Consider the following 18,390-nt stretch of genomic DNA (forward strand, 5'->3'; position numbering starts at 1 on the left):
TAAGGATACCAACATTCAAAATGGTAACTGTAAGGACTATCTTGCCTTTTGTTCAGAAAGGGCATTATATGTCCACAATAGATTTACAGGATGCATATCTGCATATTCCGATTCATCCAGTTCACTATCAGTTCCTGAGATTCTCTTTCCTGGACAAGCATTACCAGTTTGTGGCTCTGCCGTTTGGCCTAGCTACAGCTCCAAGAATTTTTACAAAGGTTCTCGGTGCCCTTCTGTCTGTAATCAGAGAACAGGGTATTGTGGTATTTCCTTATTTGGACGATATCTTGGTACTTGCTCAGTCTTTACATTTAGCAGAATCTCATACGAATCGACTTGTGTTGTTTCTTCAAGATCATGGTTGGAGGATCAATTCACTAAAAAGTTCATTGATTCCTCAGACAAGGGTAACCTTTCTGGGTTTCCAGATAGATTCAGTGTCCATGACTCTGTCTTTGACAGACAAGAGACGTCTAAAATTGATTTCAGCTTGTCGAAACCTTCAGTCACAATCATTCCCTTCGGTAGCCTTATGCATGGAAATTCTAGGTCTTATGACTGCTGCATCGGACGCGATCCCCTTTGCTCGTTTTCACATGCGACCTCTTCAGCTCTGTATGCTGAATCAATGGTGCAGGGATTACACAAAGATATCTCAATTAATATCTTTAAAACCGATTGTACGACACTCTCTGACGTGGTGGACAGATCACCATCGTTTAATTCAGGGGGCTTCTTTTGTTCTTCCGACCTGGACTGTAATTTCAACAGATGCAAGTCTTACATGTTGGGGAGCTGTGTGGGGATCTCTGACGGCACAAGGAGTTTGGGAATCTCAGGAGGTGAGATTACCGATCAATATTTTGGAACTCCGTGCAATTTTCAGAGCTCTTCAGTCTTGGCCTCTTCTGAAGAGAGAATCGTTCATTTGTTTTCAGACAGACAATGTCACAACTGTGGCATACATCAATCATCAAGGAGGGACTCACAGTCCTCTGGCTATGAAAGAAGTATCTCGAATTCTGGTTTGGGCGGAATCCAGCTCCTGTCTAATCTCTGCGGTTCATATCCCAGGTATAGACAATTGGGAAGCGGATTATCTCAGTCGCCAAACGTTGCATCCGGGTGAATGGTCTCTTCACCCAGAGGTATTTCTTCAGATTGTTCAAATGTGGGAACTTCCAGAAATAGATCTGATGGCGTCTCATCTAAACAAGAAACTTCCCAGGTATCTGTCCAGATCCCGGGATCCTCAGGCGGAGGCAGTGGATGCATTATCACTTCCTTGGAAGTATCATCCTGCCTATATCTTTCCGCCTCTAGTTCTTCTTCCAAGAGTAATCTCCAAGATTCTGAAGGAATGCTCGTTTGTTTTGCTGGTAGCTCCGGCATGGCCTCACAGGTTTTGGTATGCGGATCTTGTCCGGATGGCCTCTTGCCAACCGTGGACTCTTCCGTTAAGACCAGACCTACTGTCGCAAGGTCCTTTTTTCCATCAGGATCTCAAATCCTTAAATTTAAAGGTATGGAGATTGAACGTTTGATTCTTGGTCAAAGAGGTTTCTCTGACTCTGTGATTAATACTATGTTACAGGCTCGTAAATCTGTATCTAGAGAGATATATTATAGAGTCTGGAAGACTTATATTTCTTGGTGTCTTTCTCATCATTTTTCTTGGCATTCTTTTAGAATACCGAGAATTTTACAGTTTCTTCAGGATGGTTTAGATAAAGGTTTGTCCGCAAGTTCCTTGAAAGGACAAATCTCTGCTCTTTCTGTTCTTTTTCACAGAAAGATTGCTAATCTTCCTGATATTCATTGTTTTGTACAAGCTTTGGTTCGTATAAAACCTGTCATTAAGTCAATTTCTCCTCCTTGGAGTTTGAATTTGGTTCTGGGGGCTCTTCAAGCTCCTCCTTTTGAACCCATGCATTCATTGGACATTAAATTACTTTCTTGGAAAGTTTTGTTCCTTTTGGCGATCTCTTCTGCCAGAAGAGTCTCTGAATTATCTGCTCTTTCTTGTGAGTCTCCTTTTCTGATTTTTCATCAGGATAAGGCGGTGTTGCAAACTTCTTTTCAATTTTTACCTAAGGTTGTGAATTCCAACAACATTAGTAGAGAAATTGTGGTTCCTTCATTATGTCCTAATCCTAAGAATTCTAAGGAGAAATCGTTGCATTCTTTGGATGTTGTTAGAGCTTTGAAATATTATGTTGAAGCTACTAAGTCTTTCCGAAAGACTTCTAGTCTATTTGTTATCTTTTCCGGTTCTAGAAAAGGCCAGAAAGCTTCTGCCATTTCTTTAGCATCTTGGTTGAAATCTTTAATTCATCATGCCTATGTCGAGTCGGGTAAAACTCCGCCTCAAAGGATTACAGCTCATTCTACTAGGTCAGTTTCTACTTCCTGGGCGTTTAGGAATGAAGCTTCGGTTGATCAGATTTGCAAAGCAGCAACTTGGTCCTCTTTGCATACTTTTACTAAATTCTACCATTTTGATGTGTTTTCTTCTTCTGAAGAAGTTTTTGGTAGAAAAGTACTTCAGGCAGCGGTTTCAGTTTGAATCTTCTGCTTATGTTTTCATTAAACTTTATTTTGGGTGTGGATTATTTTTCAGCAGGAATTGGCTGTCTTTATTTTATCCCTCCCTCTCTAGTGACTCTTGCGTGGAAAGATCCACATCTTGGGTAGTCATTATCCCATACGTCACTAGCTCATGGACTCTTGCTAATTACATGAAAGAAAACATAATTTATGTAAGAACTTACCTGATAAATTCATTTCTTTCATATTAGCAAGAGTCCATGAGGCCCACCCTTTTTGTGGTGGTTATGATTTTTTTGTATAAAGCACAATTATTCCAATTCCTTATTTTATATGCTTTCGCACTTTTTTCTTATCACCCCACTTCTTGGCTATTCGTTAAACTGATTTGTGGGTGTGGTGAGGGGTGTATTTATAGGCATTTTGAGGTTTGGGAAACTTTGCCCCTCCTGGTAGGAATGTATATCCCATATGTCACTAGCTCATGGACTCTTGCTAATATGAAAGAAATTAATTTATCAGGTAAGTTCTTACATAAATTATGTTATTCATGATTCAGAAAGAGAATGTAATTTTAAACAACTTTTCAATTTACTTGTATTATCAATTTTGCTTAGTTCTCTTTGTATCGATTGTTAAATAGTAATCTTAGATGAGCTCAGGAGTGCTCATATGTCCTTAGCCATCTCACAGCAGTGTTTGCAAAAATGTTTATATTAATGTTATACATAGTTAAATACACTGCTGTTATTGAATGCTACAGACACTCTATGGCAGCAAAGTTTGCAACAATGTATAACATTGCTATAAACATATTTGCTACAGACTCGTATATTTCTTCAGATGTTAAAGGTACATGAAACCCAACATTTTTCCTTCATGATTTAGCTAGAGAATACAATTTTAAACAACTTTCCCATTTACTTCCATTATCTATTTTGCATCATTCTCTTGGTATGCTTTGTTGAAGATGCAGCAATGCACTACTGGGAGTTAGCTGAATGCATTCGGTGAGCCAATAACATAAGCACATATGTGCAGCCACCAATCAGCAGCTCCTGAGTCTACCTAGATATGCTTTTCAATAAAGGATATCAAGAGAAACAAAATAGATCATAGAAGTAAATTGGAAAGTTGTTTAAAATCATATTATCTGACTGAATCATGAAAGAAAACAATTGGGTTTCATATCCCTTTAATCTGAACAAGTATAGCACATTATTGTCCTTGTATAAACTAATAGTAATATTTACAAAATAAATGTGCTATGACGATTTCTCATTCTGACGTTGCTCCTTAAGAGGAAATCTTAGTTTAAAATAATATTGAAGTCTAAATTAAAGTTGTATGATTCAGTTAGAGCTTGTCATTTAACAAATAAAAACTGCCAGTTTACTTCTGTTGTCAAATTTACCTTTTTCTCTTGATGTCCTTTTGAAAAGTTCCTCCCTTCCATAATAGAATGCCTAGCTAAGCTCAGGAGCATGCATGTATGGCAGCAGTGTTACGTGTACACTCATAAGTATACCTCAGTATATGCTCATACTGAGTTTTTACAAAGGATACTGAGAGAAAAAAGTAATTTTTATAATATGGACAAATATTTTTCTTAAACACTCAGTCTGAATATTGAAACTTTTATTTTGACTTCCATATCACTTTAAAGGGATATGAAACCCAAACAAATATTTTGTGATTCAGACAGAGCATACAATTAAAAAAAAGTTTCCAATTTACTTCTATTATCAAAATTTAGTTGTTCCCTTGGTATTCTTGTTGAAGATACCTAGGTAGGTGTCTGGAGCACTATATGGCAGGAAATAGTGTTGCCATTTAGTGGTCTTGAAAATGGATAACATTCTTGCAAAACTGCTGTAATTTAGTGCTTCAGAAACGTGCACAATCCTGAGTTTACATCTCTGTTTTTCAACAAAAGATACCAAAAGAACAAAGTACATGTGATAATAGAAGTAAATTGGTTGACTGGGTTTCGTTTCCCTTTAAGCTGAATTATATTACAGTATTCCACAGAATATTAAAAAAAAACCATTTGTTTCACAGGTCTGGCAACAGTGGAAGCGTACAATATTAAGGCTAATGAGTGGCTCCATGCTGCACCGATGAACACCCGGAGGAGCAGTGTTGGTGTAGGCGTTGTTGCAGGTATGTGCTGTTCGCTTAAACTGAATCTCATAATTATGAGCTAGAGAGTCTTAAAGAATTTAGCTTTTGAACAGATACGTGAAGAGTCTATAGATCTTATTACAATAGAAAGATTGTGCTAATTGTTGGGTTTTTTGTTTAGGTTTTTTTTGAGGGTAGAGTGGTAAAATGCAAAAAAACTACAAAAAGGTATTATTTACAGATTCCGCACTTTTATAAAACAAGTATATAAAAGTATAGTAAATTTACTTTGTAAAGGAGTTGAGTGGTTTGTGTAGGAAGCGTGAAATGTTGACAGTTTATAACATAAGTCAGAATTAGAAGTGCTCACCCTTGCTACAATATGCAGGACAAGATTTCTCGCATTAACTGCACCTTCTCACTGGGAACTGTTTCCCTCACTGGGATAAAACGTTTATGCATTTCCTATTCACTTATATTTTGTGTTCTGCAATCTTAAAATGTTAGTCTCTGTTTATACAGATAAATGTTAATATAGTTACATTGATGCAGATACTTTCATGAAGAAAATAGAGAAGGCTATATAAGGATTACTGACACAATTTTGAGTAGAATGAGGACTTTCTTGATTTGAGTTTACTTTTACCTTTATATAAATAATTGCAGATATGTTGATCTATATAATAGTTTTTTCAAGGTCCTTTTAACTAAAAGTCACAATTTGGATTCAGCAAGGTTGAACCCCCCCCTCCCCCCCATAAAAACTCCTTTTTATCGTATTTGTTTTGTAAACATTGTGCTTTGTCCCATACTCCCTACGGAGGCTAACAAGTAAAATCTGTACGCAGGTTTTCAAAATGCTGCAAATCGCCTAAACTAGTAATTCGATTTACAGCATTTGCAGGTTATACTTAGTTTTCCTCTCTTTGGAGTGTGGGACAAGCAAAATTTTACACAAAAGAAATAATTTCTCTTGTAAGGTGTATCCAGTCCACGGGTTCATCCATTACTTGTGGGATATTCTCCTTCCCAACAGGAAGTTGCAAAGAGGACACCCACAGCAGAGCTGTCTATATAGCTCCTCCCCTAACCCCCACCCCCAGTCATTCTCTTTGCAACTCTCGACAAGATAGGAAGTATAAAGAGATATGTGGTGACTTAGTGTAGTTTTACCTTCAATCAAGAGTTTGTTATTTTTAAACGGTACCGGCGTTGTACTGTTTTACTCTCAGGCAGAAATTAGAAGAAGAGTTCTGCCTGGAGGTTGATGATCTTAGCGGTTTGTAACTAAGGTCCATTGCTGTTCTCACACATAACTGAAGAGTATGGGATAACTTCAGTTGGGGGAACGGTCTGCAGATTACCTGCTTTGAGTACTTTTATTTCTAGAGAAAGGATAAGTTCTAGAAAATGCTGACAGAACCTTGTGTATTTGGGGTAAGCTAGATGCAGTGATTTTACAACGACTGGGATCATGCTTACAAAATAGGGTAATACTCATGTTAATACTCATATTAATTAGTGACAAAACGTTAGTGACAAAACGTTTACATGTTTCATAAATGGGACGTTTTTTTTTTCTGAGGGTGATAAGTCTTTAGTTGGGGCCTAGTTTCCACATGGCTAGTCAGATACTCCTAGGAGTATTCCCTTAAGGCCCCTCTGACATCGAGTAAATGGTGGGAGGGGCCTATTTTCGCGCTTTAGTTGCGCAGTTTTCTTTCAGACTGAGACATCCAGCTTCCCTAGAGGAGTCCTCTTGCATCTGAGGACCACTATAGAGGGCTTATTTCTTCCCTTATCGCATTTGAGGGCAGGTAGGAGCCACAGCAGAGCTGTGGCAAGGTGCTTAACTGTCTCTTACCGGTGGTTGACATTTTTTAAATCCGGTTTGGGGGCTAAGGGGTTAATCATCCATTTGCAAGTTGGTGCGAAGTTGCTTTAGTCCCTTACACACACTGTAAAAATTTCGAAGACTACTACATTTTAACACTGTTTTGCAGTTTAAGTGCTATTTTTTTTCTCTTAAAGGCACAGTACCGTTTTTCTTTAATTGCTGTTTCACATTTATTAAAGTGTTTTCCAAGCTTGCTGGTGTCATTACTAGTCTGTTAAACATGTCTGACAGAGAGGAAACTCCATGTTCAATATGTTTAGAAGCCATTGTGGAACCCCCTCTTAGAATGTGTACCAAATGTACTGAAGTTTCTATTAACTATAAAGACCATATTATGGCTTTTAAAGATTTATCACCAGAGAATTTTCAGACTGAAAAAAGGGAGGTTATGCCATCTAGCTCTCCCCATGTGTCAGAACCTATAACTCCCGCCCAAGTGACGCAAAGTACATCTAGCGCGTCTAATTCTTTTACCTTACAGGACATGGCAGCAGTTATGACTTCTACTCTCACAGAGGTATTGTCCAAACTGCCAGGATTACAAGGAAAGCAAGACAGCTCTGGGGCTAGAACAAATACAGAGCTTTCTGACACTTTAATAGCTGTGTCCGATATACCCTCACTAGGCTCCGAAGCCGGTGCAAGGGAGTTTCTATCTGAGGTTGACATTTCAGATTCAGGGAAGGCTTTACTTCAGTCCGATTCTGAAATAACAGCGTTTAAATTTAAGCTCGAACACCTCCGCTTATTGCTCAGGGAGGTTTTAGCGACTCTGGATGACTGTGACCCCATTGTAGTTCCAGAGAAATTGTGTAAAATGGACAAATACTTTGCAGTGCCTGTTTACACTGATGTTTTTCCAGTCCCTAAGAGGTTTTTGGAAATTATTACTAAGGAATGGGATAGACCAGGTGTACCGTTCTCTCCCCCTCCTGCTTTTAAAAAGATGTTTCCCTTAGATGTTGCCATACGGGACTCGTGGCAGGCGGTCCCTAAGGTGGAGGGAGCTGTTTCTACCCTAACTAAGCGTACAACTATCCCTGTCGAGGACAGTTGTGCTTTCCTAGATCCTATGGATAAAAAATTGGAGGGTCTCCTTAAGAAAACTTTTACTCATCAAGGTTTTATTCTCCAGCCTCTTGCATGCATTGCTCCAGTTACTGCTGCAGCGGCTTTTTGGTTTGAGTCTCTTGAGGAGGCTCTACAGGTGGAGACCCCGTTAGATGATATTTTAGGATTAAAGCTCTTAAGTTAGCTAATTCCTTTATTTCTGATGCCGTTTTTCATTTAACCAAGCTAACGGCTAAGAATTCAGGTTTTGCCATTCTGGCGCGTAGGGCGCTATGGCTTAAGTCCTGGTCAGCAGACGTTACTTCAAAGTCTAAGCTTCTTAACATCCCCTTCAAAGGACAGACCCTATTTGGGCCTGGCCTGAAGGAGATCATCTCTGACATTACCGGAGGAAAAGGTCACGCCCTTCCTCAGGATAGGTCCAATAAATTAAGGACCAAACAGAATAATTTTCGTTCCTTTCGAAACTTCAAGGGTGGCGCAGCTTCGGCTTCCTCTAATGCAAAACAAGAGGGAAATTTCGCCCAGTCCAAACCAGTCTGGAGACCTAACCAGACTTGGAAGAAAGGGAAGCAGGCCTAAAAGCCTGCTGCTGCCTCTAAGACAGCATGAAGGAGACCGGATCTAGTTGGGGGCAGACTTTCTCTCTTCGCCCAGGCTTGGGCAAGAGACGTCCAGGATCCCTGGGCACTAGAGATTGTTTCCCAGGGATATCTTCTGGAATTCAAAGGTTCATCTCCAAAGGGGAGATTTCATCTCTCACAATTATCTGTAAACCAGATAAAGAGAGAGGCATTCTTACGTTGCGTTCAAGACCTACTGTTTATGGGAGTGATCCACCCAGTTCCAAGAGAGGAACAGGGGCAGGGTTTCTATTCAAACCTGTTTATAGTTCCCAAAAAAAAAAAAGGAACTTTCAGACCAATCTTGGATCTCAAGATCCTAAACAAATTTCTCAGGGTCCCATCCTTCAAGATGGAGACAATCCGAACCATCCTCCCTATGATCCAGGAGGGTCAATATATGACTACTGTGGACTTAAAGGATGCTCCGATTCACAGAGAGCATCATCAGTTCCTCAGGTTCGCCTTCCTAGACGGGCATTACCAGCTTGTGGCTCTTCCCTTCGGGTTAGCCACGGCGCCAAGAATCTTTACGAAGGTTCTAGGGTCCCTTCTGGCGGTTCTAAGGCCGCAGGGCATAGCGGTGGCTCCTTACCTAGACGACATTCTGATACAGGCGTCGACTTTTCAAATCGCCAAGTCCCATACGGACGTTGTTCTGGCTTTTCTGAGGTCTCACGGGTGGAAAGTGAACAGAGAAAAGAGTTCTCTCCTCTCACGAGAGTTTCCTTCCTAGGAACTCTGATAGATTCAGTAGAAATGAAATTTTTTCTGACAGAGGTCAGGATATCAAGGCTTCTAACTTCCTGCCGTGTTCTTCATTCCACTTCTCGGCCGTCAGTGGCTCAGTGTATGGAAATGATCGGCCTAATGGTAGCGGCAATGGACATGGTTCCATTTGCCCGCCTACATCTCAGACCACTGCAGCTTTGCATGCTCAATCAGTGGAATGGGGACTACACAGATTTGTCTCCTCTGTTAAATCTGGATCAAGAGACCAGGGATTCTCTTCTCTGGTGGTTATCTCGGGTCCATCTGTCCAGGGGAATGAGTTTCTGCAGGCTAGAGTGGACTATAGTGACGACAGATGCCAGCCTTCTGGGCTGGGGCGCAGTCTGGAACTCCCTGAGGGCTCAGGGTTCGTGGACTCAGGAGGAGGCACTCCTTCCGATAAACATTCTGGAACTCAGAGCGATATTCAATGCTCTTCAGGCTTGGCCTCAGCTAGCTGCGGTCAAATTCATCAGATTTCAGTCAGACAATATCACGACTGTAGCCTATATCGACCATCAGGGGGGAACAAGGAGTCCCCTGGCAATGATGGAGGTTTCCAAGATAATTCTATGGGCAGAGGTTCACTCTTGCCATCTCTCAGCTATCCATATCCCAGGAGTAGAGAACTGGGAGGCGGACTTTCTAAGTCGGCAGACTTTTCATCCGGGGGAGTGGGAACTCCATCCGGAGGTATTTGCCCAGCTGATTCAACTATGGGGCAAACCAGAACTGGATCTGATGGCGTCTCGTCAGAACGCCAAGCTTCCTTGTTACGGGTCCAGGTCAAGGGATCCCCAGGCAGCACTGATAGATGCTCTAGCAGTGCCCTGGTCCTTCAGCCTGGCTTATGTGTTTCCACAATTTCCTCTCCTCCCTCGTCTGATTGCCAAGATCAAGCAGGAGAGAGCTTCAGTGATTTTGATGGCACCTCCGGTTAGCTTTTGAGACTGCTGGCCAGCAGCCTCCTGAAAGAATTACAGCTCATTCTACTAGTGCGGTAGCTTCCACTTGGGCTTTTAAACATGAGGCCTCTGTTGAACAGATTTGTAAGGCGACGACTTGGTCTTCGCTTCATACTTTTTCTAAATTCTACAAATTTGATACTTTTGCTTCCTCTGAGGCTATTTTTGGGAGAAAGGTCTTACAGGCAGTGGCGCCTTCCATTTAAGTTCCTGCCTTGTCCCTCCCTTCATCCGTGTCCTAAAGCTTTGGTATTGGTATCCCACAAGTAATGGATGAACCCGTGGACTGGATACACCTTACAAGAGAAAACAAAATTTATGCTTACCTGATAAATTTCTTTCTCTTGTGGTATATCCAGTCCACGGCCCGCCCTGTCACTTTAAGGCAGGTGTTTTTATTTTTTTAAACTACAGTCACCACTGCACCCTATAGTTTCTCCTTTTTCTTACTTGTCTTCGGTCGAATGACTGGAGGTGGGGGTTAGGGGAGGAGCTATATAGACAGCTCTGCTGTGGGTGTCCTCTTTTCAACTTCCTGTTGGGAAGGAGAATATCCCACAAGTAATGGATGAACCTGTGGACTGGATACACCACAAGAGAAAGAAATTTATCAGGTAAGCATAAATTTTGTTTTCCTTCTTAATATGAGGAGAGTCCACGACTTCATTCCTTACTTGTGAGAAATACAGAACCTGGCCACCAGGAGGAGGCAAAGACACCCCAGCCAAAGGCTTAAATACCTCCCCCACTTCCCTCATCCCCCAGTCATTCTTTGCCTTTCATCACAGGAGGTTGGCAGAGAAGTGTCAGAAGATTTCAGAGTAGTTCCTTGTGAAGGGTTTCTGCCCTTCGAGATGGTACTGGAGTTTTAAGTAGTCTTGTCAGCCTCTCAGTGAGAGCATTGATGAAAGGAGATGCTGGGAGTGTCTTTCTGTGAATCCATCCAGACTCATATTAACAGCTCCTTAAGCAATCAGCGTTGAGGAGTTTCGCTCCCTGCTTTCTTCACTCAAGTCCATGTCAGAAGCGCTGCTACAATCTGTCAAACATGAAGGACCGTGTCACTGTTCCACGGCATAGATTCCGGTTAGACTGTTTCATTATTTTACACACATGTTAACGATAGAAGACAGGGTCACATTGGGACTCCTTATCTTTATGGAATCAAGTGTTAATATCTCCTGAGGGGGATTATTGAACAGTGGGGTTTTTTAATCATATTTGTTATGTGATTTCGACTGCTTATGTGTAAGGAAGTTTTGGCTCTTAGGCTGAAACGGAACGTAGAGGTTATTTTCATTTTGAGAGCTGCGCAGTTTCTTTATATTAAGATGGCCCGCTTTTTCTTTAGCAGGGCCAGAATCTGTATGAGCACCATGTGACCGGAAGAGGTCAAGTTTTTTCCCCTGCTTCCGATTCCTGACCGGGTGTCTGCGGAGAGGAGCATCTTCTCTATCTGTCTGGGTCATAGGAGGTGGTGAGTGCCCCAGCCATTGGGGGTATAAGGTGCCAGTTGTTTTTTCTCCTTTTCTATAATTTGATATAGACTAGTTATGGAGGATTCTGATATTTTAGAGGGGGATCCCTCCGATACAGAATTTAATACCTGTGTATATTGTGAGGAGGCCTGGGTAATCCAGCCCTCTCATTTATGTTCCTTATGCCGCAATAGGGTGTTCTCATCAACTAATGTTGAGATGTTAGAGACCACTGACCCATCCGCCTCTGAGGATTCTTCATCCAGTGAGATGTGTTCCCTAGATTCTGTTCCTACATATGCAGTTTTCCCAAGTTCCAATCCTTCTTCACCTGTAAGGGGTTTGTTTCCACCAGAGGTTACTAAGCAGTTCCGCATGGCCATCTCTACGGCCTTAGCAGTGTTACCTATTCCTGCTACGCGTAAGAGTAGGGGCAATCCAGGCTCTCTTGCCCAAGGACATTTGTGTAAATTAACGATTGTATCTGATCAGTCCTTTGGGGATGTGGTTCCCTCTGAGGCCTCAGAGGGAGAACCTCCAGGGTCGGAGTCTGCTGACTTGGGTCCTCCGACTGCGGAGGGCTTAGGATTTAGATTGGCACGCCTGCTTTTACTTCTGAGAGAAGTTTTGGCGATGTTAGAGGTTCCCAGTACTGATCCGTCAGCTGAATCTCAGTCCTCTAAATCTGATAACGATCTTAACTAGACGAGGGGAGGATGGGATCCTATTCCTTGTCGTCTTGTTTTACTTTTTGTTTTATTGTTTATTTAGAATCCCAGTTTCAAGCTGTATGGGGGATTGTGTTGTATGACAGGCAGGACCTGTTTTTGTTTGCACACTCCTTTTTCAGGGCATTTGCCTGTTTTTTTTTTACTTTGCTATTCCGTTCCGGATAGTTTTTTTGTTTTTTAGAGCTCTCGGTTGTTGTAGAAACTCTTCTTAGAAAGGCGTTTCGTCACATGGAATTTTTGGTAATATCAACTTTGATGGTCGAGATTGTTGGAGATTTCTTTTCAGGGTGATCCCCTGATGATTTCGAGAAAAATTTTAAGCCCCTGAGCTTAATTTCTTTAATTTGATTATTCAATTGTTCTAGCCTGCTGGAACTTAAGAAGTTTCGTTTTCAGCTTTGATTGTTCCGGCAGATACGTTGTATCCTAGATTAGAGGCAGGACCTGTTGTGGATACTAGTTAGGTTTGCTCCTTCTTTGTATACAAGAGAAGGATTTTTTTTTCTAGATTTCTGGTCCAGGTACAGCAGACCCATCTATCCCAGTTAACAGGCTGTTTAGGTATTATTTGAGGTGGATGCTTGATACTGGATCACATGGATCTAGGGGTCCTAGAGGCCGGAACTAGGCTTCTTTCTGGGCAATTGTCTTCTCAGTGAAAGGGAAGTTTTTAAAGTGACCTTTGGAGTCATTGTCCCGGTATCTATCACACTATGGGAATATTTTCCTCCACTGTTGGTGCATGCCCTAATAGGGGGATGGTCTTCCAATCCTAATTGGGTTCTATGATTTTTAAGCAGAGCTTATTAATTCTTCTTTTGTTGGAGAATGTAAGGTTCTCCCTTCTTTTTGTTTCTTCGGATCTGGTGGCAGTGTCCTGCTTACAGATTTTACAGTAGTTACCGGGTCTCGGCTTTTATGAGTTTCTTACCTTCGCCTGCTAATAGACCTTTTGGGTTTTTCTCGTGTCTTTTCGATTCTCAGAGTTGGATCTAGACCGGAGTTGCTTGTGTATACACCAGAGTGGATCTTGGATGCTGTTTTGTCTTATGGACAGGAATTTTCCCTGAGATCTTGCAAAAATTTACCCATCAGGTTATGCCCTCCAGTCCCCCTTCTGGTCTTTGTTGATGCATGGGTGGAGAGTGATATACACACCCGTGGCCGAGACTTCGGCATGGAGTTGGTGTATCTGTCTTAACAGACTTACATGGAATACCGGTTGGGGAAATCAATCCCAGTGTTCCATTCAGATCTCCCTGTTCGGAGAAATTATTCTCTTAAGCTCTCCTGGGGCGGTTTTGACTTTGTCGCTTCCTTGTCCGTGGGGAGAGAGTGTCCTAGTGAGGTCCGTGGGTTGGGAGTTTCTTTCCAATTATTCCTTTGGTTCCTCAGCGAGCATTCTGCTTGGAGGATTTGGTCTTCTGGGTTCATACCAGTTGAGACCTCTCAGTGGGGGGATCTTCTTTTGGAGAAGGAGAGTTCCTCCTGCTAAACGGGGGGGAGGGGGGGTCTCGTGTTTGATGGTGGGCGGAGGCCCACTTCGGCTCATTGCCAGCGACCCTCTCTATGAGTGTACTCTTCAGGATCGGATGTCCCCTACAATCATTCCCTTCTACAAATGTTTGTATTTGATGGGGAAGACGATCAAGATTTTAAGGTGTCAGTGTTGGCTCCACCGCTTCTGTAGCAGAAGGTGGGTTTGAACCCAGGTGGGGCTCCAGCCTTTTCATCCAGAATATGCTAGACAACTAGCATTCCTTAGAGGTTTATTTTTAACCTCCTCTTTCAGCTATTTCACGCTTTTGTTGTGGATGGTTCGATCTTAGCAGGAGCAGGCATCAGTGAGATGGTTGGCTCCGTTTATATCTATGAGTTGTATCGCAGTTAGGGGCTTCGCCTCCCTGGACCTTATTACAGGGATTTGCTGGAGCAGGGTCCTTGTGTTCATCACAATCTGGATTCTCTGAGGCTGACTGCGTGGAATTGAACGCTTAGTCTTAGCCATGAGAAGTTTTTCTGAAAGAATTGTTGATACTCTCGTTTTAGCTAATATCGTTGCATAAGGGGTGCAGGACCTCCTTGTTCTGGTATGAAGGCACGGATTCCTCAGGCATAAGACCAGGTTCTCCAGGATCCTTCCTTTCTCCAGGATGCTCTGGAGAATTGCCTTTTCTGTTGGCCCCATTAGGGGACATATTTCGGCCCTATCTGTTTTACTGCTCGAGAGGCTCACTGAGCTTCCAGATGTCCAGTCTTTGGTTCAGGTTTTGACTAGATCAGGACTGTGTTTAGATCTATTGCTCCTCTTTGGAGTTTACATCTTGTTCTAAGTTTTGCAGAAGGCTCCCTTTGGGCTTATGCATAATGTTGACATTAAAATTTTCTTTCTTCAAAGGTTCTTTTTTCTATTGGCTATTGCTTCAGCGCGCAGAGTTTTTCATGCGGCTAAGGTTGTTCTTTACTGAGTTCTTCCTATGGTTGTTTCATATCGCAACATCAATCAGGAGATTGTGGTTCCTTCCTTGTGTCCTAACCCTTCTTCTTAGAAGGAGTGGTTATTTCATAACTTGGATGTGGTTCGGGCCTTGAAGTTCTATCTTCAGGCTACAAAGGAGTTTTGTCAGACTTCTTACTTGTTTGTGTCTATTCTGGGAAGTGTAAGGGGCAAGAAGCCTTGTCCACTTCCTTGTTTTTCTGGTTGAAGAGCATTGTTCGCTTAGCTTATGAGTCAGCGGGACACAAGCCTCCTCAGAGGATTAAAGGGACATTAAACCCAAAATTTTTCTTTCATTATTCAGTTAGAAAATACCATTTTTAAAAAGTTTCCAATTTACTTCTATTATCAAAAATGTTTCATTTTCATGTTATTCTTTGTTAAAGAGATACCTAGGTAGGTAGCGTGCTTATGCCTGAAGCACTACAGGACAGGAAATAGTGCTGCCATCTAGTGCTACTGCTAATGTATCACATTGTTGCAAAACTGCTGCTATATAGTGCTGCAGACACGTGCACACTCTTGAGCTTACAATTCTGCTTTTCAAATAAGGATAACAAGAAAACAAAGAAAATATGATAATAGAAGTAAATTAGAAAGTTGTTATATTCTATCTAAATCATGAAAGAAAAAAATTGGGTTTTACATCCCTTTAAGGCTCATTCAACTAGACCTGTGGTTTCCTCTTGGGTCTTTGAGAACGAGGCCTCTAGGGATCAGATTTGTAGGGCGACTACCTGGTCTTCCTTACATATTGTTTAAAATTTTTACATATTTGGTGTTTTTGCTTCGGCAGAAGCAGCTTTTGGGAGAAAGGGTTTTGCAGGTTGTGGTGCTCTCAGAACAGGGTGCGCCTCTCTTTTTACCCTCCCATTTTCGTTCAGTGTCCTCTAGAGCTTGGGTATATTTTTCTCACAAGTAAGGAATGAAGCCGTGGACTCTCCTCATATTAAGAAGGAAATATAAATGCTTACCAGATGATTCCCTTTCCTTCTGTATGAGGAGAGTCCACGGCCCCCGCACAAATTCTCTGTTGGACGAACTTAAATTTGGTTTTGTTCTTCTGACACCATTTATACCTTGATATTTCTCCTACTGTTCCTTGTTCCCTCGGCAGAATGACTGGGGGATGAGGGAAGTGGAGGAGGTATTTAAGCCTTTGGCTGGGGTGTCTTTGCCTCTTCCTGGTGGCCAGGTTCTGTATTTCCCACAAGTAAGGAATGAAGCCGTGGACTCTCCTCATACAGAAGGAAAGGAAATTATCTGGTAAGGATAATTTATGTTTTTTTAAAGTGATAATAAAGTCTCCCCATTTTAAAATCAGATCTGGAATGTGGAGTTTAATTCATCAGTTGTAATGAAGATGCACTATATGTTACTTTTTAATATAGATATGAAATTCAAATACCCCGTGCCCCGCTGCCCACTTTAAAAGTCTTTTTTTTTTGTGTGTGTGATAACGGTTTGAATTGTTCTCCAATCACTGCTTTCCCCATATGGCACTTTTGTTGTAGCTAGAGCACTGATTGGAGAACAAACTGTTGGCTCACAGAAAAATTTACTTTTGAAGTGGGTGCGGAGCTCTGGGAATTTGAATTTCATATCAATATTAAAAAGTAAGTTATAGCGCAACTTCATTACAACTGATGAATTAAACTCTATCTAAAATATCACTAACATTCCGGAAATGTTTTTATAAAGAGGAAATTTTACTATCACTTTAATGTCATTTTAAGTAGTGTATAACATTGTTGCTATATATTCCTGCCTCTATGCACGCCCATAGAAAGGATCTGCATTTTAATTTGATTACATAAATAAAGTGGAATTTTTTTATATTGTATGCTGAACCATGAAAGTTTAATTTTAACTCCATATCTCTTTTTATATATAGATTAAAAGAAAACAGACAATCAAGTTTGACTTGATTCACCTAATCAAATTTCACAAACACTCTTCCTGTTATATAAATTGTATGATCTGTGATCACTTGCATAACACAACAGATAGATATTCTCTCAGGGGCAAAGTTCATTACCAGCAATTGTATTTTACAGATTTTACATATACACATGACTCTCACGTGATCAACATGATACAGTATAACACCCACATCATTTAAAGGGAAATGAAACGCCAATATTTTCTTTTTTGCGATTCAGCCAGAGCATACAATTATAAAAAAAAAAAAAAGTTTATAATTTTACTTCTTCTTTGTATTGCTGCCATCTTGTGGTCTTGCAAATGGATAATATTCTTTCAGAACTGCTACCATATATTGCTTCAGAAATGTGCACGCTCCTGAGCTTACTTACCTGCTTTTTCATAAAAAATAGCCAATAAAATTGTGAGGATTACCATCTTAATATGGGAAGAATCCACAGCTGCATTCCTTACTTCTGGGAAATACTGAACCTGGCCACCAGGAGGAGGCAAAGTCACCCCAGGCAAAGGCCCAAATACCTCCCCCACTTCCTCACAGTCATTCTTTGCCTTTCGTCACAGGAGGTTGGCAGAGAAGTGTTAGAAGATTTCGGAGTAATCTCTTATAGAGGGTAGTACACTTCGAGATGGGCCTGTTGTTTTAAGTAGTCCTGTCAGCGCCTCAGTGAGAACATGGATGAAAGTTATAGTCCGGAGATGCAGGGAGAGTCTTTCTGCGAAAGCATCCCAACTCGTATTAACAGCTCCATAGGCAATCAGCGTTGATGAGTTTCGCTGCCTGCTTTCTTCACTCATGTCTATGTCAGAAGTGATGCTACTATCTGTCACACTTGAAGGGCCGTGTTCTTGTTCCACGGCATAGATTCTGGTAAGATCGTTTCATATTTTATACATGTATGATAACGCAAGAAGACAGGGTCACAGTGTGACTCCTTTTATCTGTATAGAATCAAGGGTTAATATCTCCTTAGGGGGATTATTGAACAGGGGGGAATAATCTTATATGTTTATTTGATTTTATCCTGCTTTTATGTGTGAGATGTTATGGACTTATACAGTTGTGCTCATAAGTTTACATACCCTGGCAGAATTTGATTTATTGGCCATTATTCAGAGAATATCAATGATAACACAAAAACTTTTCTTTCACTCATGGTTAGTGTTTTGCTCAAGCCATTTATTATCAATCATCTGTGTTTACTCTTTTTAAATCATAATGACAACAGAAACTACCCAAATGACCCTGATCAAAAGTTTACATACCCTGGTGATTTTGGCCTGTTAACATGCACACAAGTTGACACAAAGGGGTTTGAATGGCTATTAAAAGTAACCATCCTCACCTGTGTTCTGTTTGCTTGTAATTAATGTGTGTGTATAAAAGGTCAATGAGTTTCTGGACTCCTGACAGACCCTTGCATTTCATCCAGTGCTGCAATGATGATTCTGGATTCTGAGTCATGGGGAAAGCAAAATAATTGTCAAAGGATCTGCAGGAAATGGTAGTTGAACTATATAAAACAGGAAAGGGATATATATATAAAAAAAGATATCCAAGGAATTGAGAATGCAAATCAGCAGTGTTCAAACTAATCAAGAAGTGGAAAATGAGGGGGTCTGTTGAAACCAATTCATGGTCAGGAAAACCAACTAAAATTTCAGCCAGGAAAATTGTTCAGGATGCAAAGACAAACCCACAAATAACTTCAGGTGAAATACAGGACATGTGGTGTGGCTGTTTC

General features: G+C 41.2%; 1 protein-coding gene across 1 annotated transcript in view; it reads left to right on the forward strand.

Annotated features, from left to right (window-relative positions):
- Positions 1 to 18,390, forward strand: part of KLHL2 (kelch like family member 2) — a 445,714-nt gene that overhangs the window by 338,957 nt on the left and 88,367 nt on the right. The window contains 1 exon segment of the mRNA XM_053703800.1: positions 4,609 to 4,710. Within this exon segment, the coding sequence (XP_053559775.1) occupies positions 4,609 to 4,710 (102 nt within the window).

This window comes from Bombina bombina, chromosome 2, assembly GCF_027579735.1.
Source record: "Bombina bombina isolate aBomBom1 chromosome 2, aBomBom1.pri, whole genome shotgun sequence".
Taxonomy (NCBI): Eukaryota; Metazoa; Chordata; class Amphibia; order Anura; family Bombinatoridae; genus Bombina; species Bombina bombina.